This window comes from Micromys minutus (assembly GCF_963924665.1).
Source record: "Micromys minutus genome assembly, chromosome: 25".
Classification (NCBI taxonomy): Eukaryota; Metazoa; Chordata; class Mammalia; order Rodentia; family Muridae; genus Micromys; species Micromys minutus.
In genome coordinates this window covers 29828716-29840289 of record NC_137960.1, presented here as the reverse complement: position 1 = coordinate 29840289, position 11574 = coordinate 29828716, and the positions used below count along the sequence as shown (strand labels likewise).

Sequence of the window (11574 nt, the reverse complement as noted above, 5' to 3'; positions counted from 1 at the left end):
ATGTTGAAGTTAGAAGTAGAGGCGATACTTGAGTTTTTATGAGAATTTTGTTTCTCTGTTCACAGATACTGAGTAATCATTGTATTTGAATATTGGCAGTTTCTGGAGTGTACCATCTGGAGTGTACTACTCACTATGTATTTTAACTGCTGAGGATCAAACTAGGATCCTTATACAGGCCACACAGTCATGTTCCCCGGCCTTCCACAGACAATTTTGCTGTTCACTTATATATTAAAATGATCTTCATCCATTGAGGTAATTGATTATGTCGAACAATTTTTTTCACTAAACAAGGGAGTAGGTAATTATGATCTACAGAACCTAAATATTTTATTAATATTTCTTAGCTATTAACAGACGTGCTATATATCGCCATGACAAAGATACACACCTAAATTTAAATTTTTATTTAAAATTTATTTATTTATTTATTTATGTTTTTTTGTTTGAGTTAATTTTATTTTATTTTATTTTTTTTTTACAGACAAACTTGTTTTCAGGTTTATTGAAAATATGGCATCACAGATTAAACAGCTCCACGTGGTGTTTTGAAATTCATCCCAACTGTAGGCTGAGTGACCTGGAGGTTAGAAAGACTGCCGAAGTCCAGAAGCTTCAGCATTTCCTTGGTGTCAGGATCTACCTCAATGATCTCCTGATCTAGGGCCGAGACCTCAGGAACGTAGTTGTCTCTCCTCTCTCTCTCCTCTTCCTGCAGCTTGATAGAGATTCCTCTCACAGGACCTCTCTGAATGCGCTTCATCAGATGCGTCACATAGCCGGCTATCTTGTTCCGAAGTTTTTTGCTGGGGATGATGGCGATTTCCTCGCACACGCGCTTGTTGGTGTGGAAGTCATTGCCCAGGCGTGTGTAGTACTTCTCGATGATGACCCGGGCCGCCTTCTTCACAGTCTTGGTGCGAATGCGGCCCATGTTGACGGGTCTCGGTAAAAGAGCTTATTTTATTTTTTATTGAAGAACTTTATTTAAAAAAACAAAGATAAATGTACAAATTTTTAAGCATTTTTTTAAGGTTTGATACTCTGCATTAAGATCTTACTAGTTACAATGAGCAAAAAGTACATGCAAAACAGGATGTAACTCGGAATTAGTCAACGTTTTCTTAGTGTGTAAGGATTGAGCCTAATTTTTTTTTTCTTGAACTTCACACAGTTTGTTAGTTGTTTCTGGGGCAGTCCAAGCCTCTGGGGTTAGCATCCCATTATCAGTGACTACATATTATGTCTGTTCTTTTGTGACTGGGTTATCTCACTCAGGAGGATATTCTCTAGATGCAACCATTTTTTTAGAGACAAGATTTCTCTGTAACCCTGAAAGTCCTGAAACTAGCTCTATTGACCTGGCTGGCCTCAAACTCACAGAGATCTGCCTGCCTCTGCCTCCCAATTAGAGGGAGTATTGAGATTAAAGTAGTAATCCAGTACCTCCCAGCTACCTACTATGCTTTTAGAAATAACTCCCTTTATAAAATGCATAGATATTGGTGAGGCAGTGGTAGCAGACACCTTTAATCCCAACACTCAGGAAGCAGAGGCAGGCTGCATAGATAAACCCTGTCTTGAATAAAAGAGAAGAAAAGAAAAGGGAAAAAAGAATAGATATTTTAAATCTATTAAAACATAGTTTGACCCTGCAGAACTAGACTTCATCCACAGTTACTAAGGATTAGGATGTATAGACTTATTGAAGTAGGTATGGCCTTGTTGGGGTAAATGTCACTGGAGGTGAGCTTTGAGGCTTTAAAAGCTCACAACAGGCCCAGTGCCTCTGTTCCTGAGGCCTGCAGATCTGGATGTAGAAGTAACCACAGCTGCTTCTCCAGGACCATGTTGGTTCGTGTGCCACCGTGCTCCCCACCATGATGATAATGAACTAATCCTCTGAAACTGTAAGCAAATCTCAATCCTTTCTTTTATAAGAGTTTCCTTGATCATAATGTCTCTCTACAGCAGTAGAACCTTGATCAAGATAGAAATTGGTGCCAGGGACTAGTGTGTTGCTGTGACAGGCCTGATATTGTTGGTAGGATATGGACTTTGGGATTTTCGATTAGGAAAGCAGTTGAAGGTATAAAGCAGAACTTATGCTATTTTGGCAAAGAATATGGCTGCTTTTGCTCTAGTTCTGAATATCTGCATGGGGCTAAACCGAAGAGTTTTGGCTGAAGCTATTTAAAGACGACCTAGTATTTACAGTGTTGTATAGTTATTTGTGGCCACTCTTATACAGATGTATAGTGAAAGGGAGCAAGCTGAGCAAGGAGAAAATACGAAATGTACAGTTTGGGGAGAAAATGAGCACCAGGGAGTGAAATGGATCTAAGCACAGTGTCCAAGAAGATAAAAAGTTTAAAGTCAGATGATAATGGCAATAAAGGGAGTGGCGAGCGCAAGGTAAGACCCCGCACAGCCAAGATCCCAACTCGCAAAAAGGAATTAAAGAAAAATGTAGGCAGTGAAGGAAATCATCAACAACATATATAATTGAACAAGGAGGAAGGCAAATACCAGCCCTAGGAAGCCGAACTGGGTTGCTTTGGTCCTGTGGTTCTGGCTTTAGAGTCAAAGATACAAGAAAGATGTGAAATCTCTCTTCAGCTAAGACAAGCTGCAGAAGCCAGGCATGTGTCAGGGGTGTCCCCACATAGAGGTACAGAGAGGTGTGTTGAACTCTGAAGATTACAGCTGGGTTATGTTGGAGATGCCAGAGTTGTAGGATATCTGTCAAGGAATGTTGTTCATAGGGAGTGTAGCCAGTCTGAGAGAGAGAGAGAGAAGTGTTTCACAGTCAACAAAGCTGAAATAAAGGTGAAGACCTGACAATTCTTTCACATCAGACATGAAAATGCAGAATTTGGAGTTTTTCCACTTTGTTTTTCACTCTTGCTTTGGTCCAGTATTTTCTCACCGTGCTCCCTCCTTAACCACTTTTATCATGGTAATATATCTCCTATGCCATTGTATGTTGAAAGTCTTTGATCTGCTTTTTTTAATTTTTATTTTACTGGGGGTTACAGTTAAGAGATAGTTGTGAGCCTCAGAAGAGACTTTGACCTTGGACTTTTAAACATGCTGATGCTGTGATAGACTATGGGGGATGTTTCAACTGAGTGCATTTTTGCATTATGATGTGGCTACAATGGGGGCCAGAGAATGGAATGTGATGGTTTGCGTAAGAATGATATCCATAGGCTTGTATTTGGATGTTTAGTCATCAGAGACTGGCACTACTAGGGAGGACTGGGAGGTATGGCCTTGCTGGAGAAAGTGTGCCACTAGGAGGTGGGTTTTGAGGTTACAAAAGCTCCAGCTAGGCCCGGTGTGTCTTCTCTCATGCGGCCTGCAGGTTTAGATGTAGAACTCTCAGTTATTTCTCCAACACTGTGTCTGCCTGGTTTCTGTCATGCTTCCTGCCATTAAGCCATGTGTTAAAAGTCTCTGAAACTATAAGCAATTACATGCTTTCTTTTATGAATTGCCTTGGCTCTAGTATCTCTTTATAGCAATAGAGCATTTACTAGGACAGTGTTTCTCTCTCTCTCTCTCTCTCTCTCTCTCTCTCTCTCTCTCTCTGTGTGTGTGTGTGTGTGTGTGCTAATTAAGAAAATTACAGAAGGAATATATATGTGCTATGTGACATTTGTAGCAGCACAATCCTATGATACTATTCTCAGTGGAAAGCACAAATTGACCCTATGCTAAACAAACTGGTCAAAATGCCCAGTGGCTCTGAGGTCTGGATTTTAGGCCAAACTGCACATCCTTCCATGAGTTGAATGACTTCAAAGAGATAAACACTGTACAAAAGTGTAGTTGTGCTAATGGCCAACTTCTTCCTTTCAGTAGTCAACAGGGTGTTTTCACAACTCTGCTCAGGTGTTGTACAGGAGGAAAAATTCCTGAATGGGCGTTTTGCACTAGCATTAGGGCTCTGACTGAGTATTCGGGAAGTTGTAAGGTGATGGCTGTGGCTATATACCCATATTCCACCACTAAGAGTCAGGTTTTATCCCCCCCCCCATTTGATACAAAGTCTCTGAGAATAGATTTGAGAGAGAGAGAGAGAGAGAGAGAGAGAGAGAGAGAGAGAGACAAGCAGCCCTTGCATAGCAGGGAAGAAGAAAGACAAGTTTTTTTTTTTTTTTAATATCTTCTTACATGGTACTTAACTATTGTACAGCTTAATGCGGAGCACAGAATCCAAGAGGTTCCACCCTTCTGTAATATGAGATGATCCAAGGTCTTTCCTCATCAGCAGGATTAGAGTTTATACCTTGAACTAGATAGGGTTATTATTGCTTTGATGAAACATCATGACCAAAAGCAAGTTACAAAGGAAAGGGTTTATTTGGCTTACGCTTCACATCATAGTCATGAAGGAAGTCAGGGAAGGGGTTTGAACAAGGCAGTAGCCTGAAATAGAAGCTGACGCAGAGACCATGAAGAGATGATGCTTACTGGCTTTATCTTCATGGCTTGCTCAGCTTGCTGTTTTGTAAAACCCAGGACCACCAGCCAATGAGTAACACACCCATAATGGGCCAGGCCCTTCCATATCAACCACTATAAGACAATGCCCTACAGGCTTGCATGCCCAATGTGATGGGGGTATTTTCTTAACTGAGGGTCCCTCCTCTCAGATACCTCCTGTTGAGTTGACACAAACTAGCCAGCACCATTATTATCTTAACTTATCACCTTCGCTTTCTCCCCTCTTGACTAACTGTAGATTTAGAACATTTGGATTTCGCAGTTCCTCTAGGGAAATGATCAGATATATATGCAGGCTCGGAAACGCAGTCACAGGACTGAGTAGTGAAATGCCAATAAAATGTTCAAAAGGAATCGAGCCATACATGAGGTCACTGAAGTAACCAGCCATTCAAGGAAGACACTCGAAATGACCGTAAATGCTGTTTTAATAGAGATATTCCTACTGAGGTCTGCTACCAGGTCCAGCTGAAGTGAATTTTACTCATGTCTGCTATACTTGGTCATTCCCCAAGGGCAAATCCATTGCAATCTATTGGAATTTTAATGTTCAGAAGGTTATAAGCCTTGTTCTTGTTTGTAGTAATTTTTCCACCTGTCCTGAAAATCCAGGGTGAATATATTCTAGAATGAAAAGTCACTGAGAAAGGGTGATGTTCTAATTATAAAATGGAAAATGTTCCAAATTGGGTGGAATTTTATAGACAGGGACCCTAGGGACAGTTCAGGTAGAAACTGGGTTTGACAGATACTTAAATATAACCTGGAGAGATTTTGTACATGTCTTTCTATCCAATGTTTTTTTTTTAATGATGAGGACCTTCTAATATGACAAAGGGACTGGCTGCTTTTTGTCCCACTCTGCATGCTTTTCCCTCTTTTGAGAATACACAGTTTACTTTTGAATGTTATTTGTTCCTGAGCATCGTAAACAGTAGTTTTTTATTTGCTAGTCGTTAGAGCCTTTGGATTCAGTGGCAGTATCAGAATGCTTTTGTGCGAACAAATATACATGTTACACTTACTCAGTGTACTGATTCCCTATTCCGCAGTGAAGTAGACAAAAAATCTTAAACGCATATCAATCTCTTTGCAAGATCCTTGCCGCGCCAATCCAGATGAAGGGGAATTTGAAAAAAAAAAAATGTCCAGAGTCAATTACGGATTGAAATGCAGACCAGTGGGTGTAAGGAATGCATGGGATAAGGTCTGTTCCGTAGGAAGGGGGCTGTGATTTCAGGAGCTAACAAAGTTATTCCTTTGGGAGCTGGAGGATCTTGAAGGAACCATCAGGTCCTCTTGATGGGTAGTTTACTTCATTTAACTCTTACAGTGCCCATGGGAGATCCAGGAGTAGCCCTGTCCTAGAATTTAAGAAACTGCCTAGGATCTCTCTGTTATTTTCAGAACTGCATTTAAAGTTCCCTGGCTTTCCTTTCACTCCGTCGTCGCCTAAATGGAGTTGTTTTGAGGGTGACTTGGTTTGCTTTTCCTAATTCCCAGCATGCACTTTTGGTTAGAAACTCTCGTTTTCCTCCAGGTCCATTATGGATGAGCATAGCTGTGATATTTAGGGTGTTTGTTCTATTTGTTACTTGGACCAACAAACTGCTTCTGGGTTGTGCCGCTGTCCCGGGCCCGTGGTGCTGGATTCTGCAGCGCCTCCATAGAAGGGAGAGGAATCCTCCCCAATTTCACAGGGAGGATGTATCAAGTTCTGCACTTAAAAGAGAAAACTACCCACCACCAGTCTTAGTATCCTAGACCTTGGGACTCTTTGGATGCTAGGAGGAGAGTTGGGGACACTAAGGCACCTCCGGAGCGCCCTCTGGCGTGAGCAGAGAGCTCATCTCACCCCCACCCCTCCCTCTGCCTGCGCGGCGCCCCCGCCCGGCGCTCCAGGATCACTCTTGGTTTCTCACTCTGTGAGACACAGACGGCAGCTTTCTAAGCGAACCAGGCGCCAGCTGAAGCGGCGCCACCGCAACTGCCACCACCAGGACAAGCCTTTGGCACTGGGAGCGAAGACGAAATCCAGCAGCCCCGGTCCTCTCTCTGCACGGTCCTCGCAGTGGACCCGGCAGCTCCAGGTCCCGCCGACCCCCTTTGCAGCCACTTGGCGGGGTGTGCCAGGACTTGGGTTGCAGCTCCAGAAGAGCCCGGGCGGGAGGTGGCAGCGGCCCGGAGCGAGGGTGTGCAGCCAGGACTAGGTAGCAACCCAAGAGCACTGCGCTGGGAGGAGGTGGCCGGAGCCCGCGGGTGTTTTCCCGCTTCGTCGCTTCGCAAGCGACACCGCCTCCCGGGCCGGGGCCGCTCGGCCGGATCTTCTTGCCTGTTCCCGGGCCCGGAGCCCGCGCACTATGTGCGGGACAGCGTTCTGATAGCCACCCACCTCCGCCTCCGCCGCGATGATCCCTCCCGAGCCTCCGCAGCCCCAGCTGCAGCCGCCACCGCCACCTGCCCCGCCGAACCATGTGGTGACCACCATCGAGAACCTGCCAGCTGAGGGCAGCGGAGGCGTGAGCCTGTCCACCTCATCCCGGGCTGGCATGCGCCAGAGGATCCGCAAAGTGCTGAACAGGTGAGCACTGGTTCCCAGTGGGGACACCAGGGACGGGCACTGCAGGCACCCAGCCCAAGGCCCCCTTTCTCCCTATCCGACGTCCCCAGAGGTCCTCTGGGACTGGGTCCTGGCCAGGGAAGAGAGCCAGGGCAAGCTTTCCCTGCGCTCTCAGAGAGGCCGCGATAGCTTTGTCCTGACGCTGGGATCCCCAGTGTGGTGGGGCTGCAGGCAGGTCCGGGGAGCGAGTTGGGGAGAGGCGGGGTTGTTCTACCTGCAGCTGCCCTGTGTGTGTCTACACTCGCGCCTCGAATCCTCACAATGTATCACTTCCCCTTTGCACTTTTATCTCAGCTTTGCGCTCTGGGGAACCCCCCCCCCCCACCATGGCCTGGGCGGAGGCGGGAAGGCCCCGGGCTGCAGTGACGGCATGGAAATCGCCAGCCTCACGTTGTCTTTCGCTCCGCCCTGGTGGCAGTGACCCCCCTCCCCAGGGGCATAGGGTGAGGATACCCCCATCTCCACTCCCACTCCCAGACCGAAGGGAAAACACTTCTGCCAGACATTCCCGTCGCTGTGCAGACTCTTGATGGCTTTGGAGCAAGGAAAAGAGGCTAGAGGCCTGGGCCGGATCTGAACAAAGTGCAAAATATTGCGCGAAGGGTGTGAGAATTAGGTGCCTAGTTGCTCCGCTCCCGTTTGCCCTGGCTTCCGCGCTGGAATCTGCGTAGTGGGTTATCAAGGACAGACATGTTTGAGGATGAGGGTCCTGTGGATAAGAAAGTAGAATCTCCTATAGTGCCGTCATCCAACTGTGATGTAAGAGGGACTTTTGCTACTTAACCAACTTAAGTGACTGACGACGTGGTAGGCAAAATCCACACAGCCAGTTGTGCAAATGTGTGCTTTTCAATGTTTCTGCATGGTAACCCTTGTGATCGCCTTATTCATACAGGTTTCTGTGTGTTACTGTGTTCTGATAACAAAGATTCCCTGATCACTCACATGGAACTGTTTGGGTCATAAAGCTCTGCTGAGAGCACAGATATATGTAAAGAAATAACTTGAAAATGTTTTTATTTGGTGAAGTGGTTGCATACGACTCAAAAACTGCTTCTTAAAATCCAACGATTATAATAACTTATCTATAGACATTTCTGTCTAATAGCAAACAAAAATTTCGCTCTCGGGGAGACATGAACTGGCAATAGAAACTCCAGTTTTACCTCATCATCCGCAGCTTTGGCTAACACATAACAGTGTCACATTTAGAAGATGATCTAAAAATGACGAAAAGCAGAAGAAATAGGGAACATAGTATGTGTGTACCCCGTGAATACTTGCCGTTTTAAACTCGCCAATATTTCAAGCAGAATACAGTCTTCATTAGTAAATGATTACCTTTCTCATTAAAGTAAAAACACCAAATGCTATCATTCATTTGTTGTTTTTGAGGTCGTAGTGGCTGTTTTACATATACAATGAATCTTAATGCCAAGAATGGTTAAGTCCCAGAGGTAGGTTTGAAGTGACTTGGGTAGTTCTCACTCCTTTGCCTCTACATAGCCACAGGGCTTCTAGCGGAGACATTTATCTTCTCTGGTCTTGGGCTCTTCATTTGTAGAGTATGTTTAGGGACACCTGTCTCAACTCTCCATCATATGATTCTGAGAGCTAGATAAAACTGAAGAAAAAATAAACACTGTAGAAAAAAAGGAAATTTCTAAATATTTTTCACTTAGCCCAGTTTTGTTGTCCAAGACAAGATTAAGAGCCATGCATGTAGAGAAAGTGAACTCATGGCTTCCATAGGTAGAACTCTGCATTTTCATGAGCCCCGTGTGAGCCATCTGTGGCTTGGGTGTCATTATTTCCTGTGTTCAGAGGGGAAACTGAGACTTAGGTTGAGTTAATTACATTATCTTGACAACACAGACCCTAGGATCATAACATTTAGACTTAACAACAACAACAACAAAAAATCAATTTTTGTTTGTCTCTCAAACTCTTCAAAAATTTCAAGATCATCGTTTCTATTATAATAACCATCCTCAACCTTGAAAAGGTAAGGACACATTATTCCTTTGAGAAAGGGCATCTCTAAGGAGTCTGAAAACAATTTGAAATTGTGATGGAATAATTTTGTTTGCACAATGGACTTGGCTTTTGTGCCAGTACTGTTTCCACAAGCTTAGTCGTCACTCCAGACTGACGGTTCCATCCTGTGGACAGAATGTGCCTGGTGGGAGCTGGCGGTGCTTAGATGAGGCTCCGCTTGTTGGACCATCACGGAAGGTAATGGCTATGAAGTCAACTCACTGGGGCCTGATAAAAACATTTCATGTATTTAGTAACATCTCAACATCTCATGTTCTCTTCTCTCCCCCTAATACTCCTGATCCCTTCACCCATGTTGCCTCATTGATACGTTATTGTCAGCTGTTCCTTTTTATCTATCCCTGACATGGAACAACTTCACTCCTAAAAGGGATCCATTCCAAATCCACATGCTCCAGCCCATGTAAAGGAAAAAAACCAACCTATCATTTGACATTAATACATAGAGCTGGCAGAGTTCTGTCACTGTGAGCTGGTACAGAGGCCTCTTTGTTTACTGACTAGGGGGGAGCTCTAGCCATTTCCTTGGGAATACTGCTGAGAGACAAGCTGTGGAAATGGGGTGGGGACTATCAAACTGTACATAGCCAAGCCTCGTAAACTGCCTATTCTTGGTCAGAGTTACCTGCCAACCAGAGAAGGGGATACAAACACATCAGTTGTTTGTCTAAACCCTGCTCACTCAAGGATGGTTAAAGAGACTCACAATACTAACTGATACTTAACTAATGGTACTCAGAATTAAAATAGAATGAAAACAGTACATGAACATCCATATTGCAGAATTGTGCATCAATTTCTTTCCTTAGTAGAGCACCATCTATTGACTTTAAACATGCACAGAGCTAGATGGCTGCATTTTATATATGAGAATTAGAGCATCCCACTGATGGTCTGGTCTCCTTCTGAATAGCAATTAGAAGAGGAGATGCTGGATCCCGTTTTTCCTTTGTTAACCAGTTAATTGTCTGTATCGTATTCGTTTTCTACTCAAATTATTTTGGAGATAGGGTGCTAGAAATACAAAATGTTTTAAATCCTGGAGTGATGACAACTTCTTGATTTCAAAGATGCAAAATTATGTATTGATTTAGGTAGACAAAGAAATATGATACACTGTTTTACACTTACCTTTTGTTTTTATAGAACAATAGCATTTGTTATCCTGCCATAGACAAACAAGATACAAAGCAACAACAATAAAAAAAAAAAAACAAAACACTTCAAGGACAACAGTTGGTAACCCTTTCACAGAAACTGCTGACCACATGGATTTCTTTGAAATACACTGGAGTAAGCGCTGGCTACATATTAAAGTACCAAAGAGTTTCTTCTGAGATGAATACTTAATGAAATATTCCACGGAATGAGTGCTTTCTACATGCAAGCTTTTATAGACTTTTGTTTTTTTTACTTTGACACCACAAATTCCTAGTTTTGGGTGCATTTTCTTTTAAATAAAACAGTTACTGGGCTGTGTGGGGGTAATATAATTTTCCTTAAGTTTTCAGTCTTGTAGTAGAGGTGTTCAGTTATTAGATGAAAGTATTGGTGTCTTGGATGATCTTAATTTGGTTTTACTGCTATGAACAGATAGCATAACCAAGGCAACTTTTATAAGGACAACATTTAACTGGGATTGGCATTCAGTCCATTATCATTCAGCTTCGAGCATGACAGTGTCTAGGCAGGCATGCTGTAGGAGATGCTGAGAGTTCTACATCTTCATCTGGACGCTGCTGGGAGAAGACTGGCTCCCATGGGGTTAGGAGGAGGGCCTCATTGCCCACCCTCACAGTGACACACTTCCTCCAACAAGGCCACATCTATTTCAACATGGCTACACTTCCTAATAGTGCCACTCTCTGGTCAAGCATATTCAAATTACCACATGGACTATTTATTCATTTGGAACTGGTTTTAACTTAGATTTATTTTACTAATTTTCAAGCTTTGGATGCTTTTGAAAATTGTAAACCAAAGAAGATTAGGGTAGAAAAATGCAGGAGAATTGGTGGCAACCCTGCATGAAATTCATGCCAAACCTGGGTAGTTATGATGTGAGATGGGTCAATATGGATACACAATCGATCTGTGTCACGGACAAGGCAGACAGAACAATATTTAACTAAAGGGATGATTGCCTAGAACTAAGGTCTTTGCCTAAACATTGGATGGATTAGATCCAGTCCATAAAAACATAGTATAATGTAGACAATCCTTCTAATGAATATTTGGTAAATCAAATGTTTCTTTACTGGACATTCATTCATCCAAGCACACTGCATAAAAATAAAGGTCCTATGCGTTCATTTTTAAAGTTAATTAGTTCTTTTACCTAAAACTAAGTGTACCCTTCAGACACCTTGTCTTTACTTCTG

General features: G+C 43.4%; 2 protein-coding genes across 2 annotated transcripts in view; one reads left to right on the top strand and one right to left on the bottom strand.

The window, feature by feature from the left end:
- Window positions 1-506: 506 nt before the first annotated feature.
- Window positions 507-946, bottom strand: LOC308436601 (small ribosomal subunit protein eS17-like). The gene has a single exon (XM_080937572.1). It carries the CDS (start codon window positions 935-937, stop codon window positions 530-532), a length of 408 nt encoding a protein of 135 aa, XP_080793698.1. The 5' UTR covers window positions 938-946; the 3' UTR covers window positions 507-529.
- Window positions 947-6923: 5977 nt separating this feature from the next.
- The window catches only part of SLC35F1 (solute carrier family 35 member F1), a gene marked incomplete at both ends in the record, with an annotated part of 400113 nt that continues 395462 nt past the window's right edge, over window positions 6924-11574 (top strand). Inside the window, one exon of the mRNA XM_080938335.1 lies at window positions 6924-7096. Within this exon, the coding sequence (XP_080794461.1) occupies window positions 6924-7096 (173 nt within the window). The remainder of the gene's footprint in view (window positions 7097-11574) is intronic.

Bases quoted from the DNA above. Each gene is read 5' to 3' on its own strand.
- LOC308436601 (XM_080937572.1), bottom strand. From the start codon at position 937: ATGGGCCGCATTCGCACCAAGACTGTGAAGAAGGCGGCCCGGGTCATC.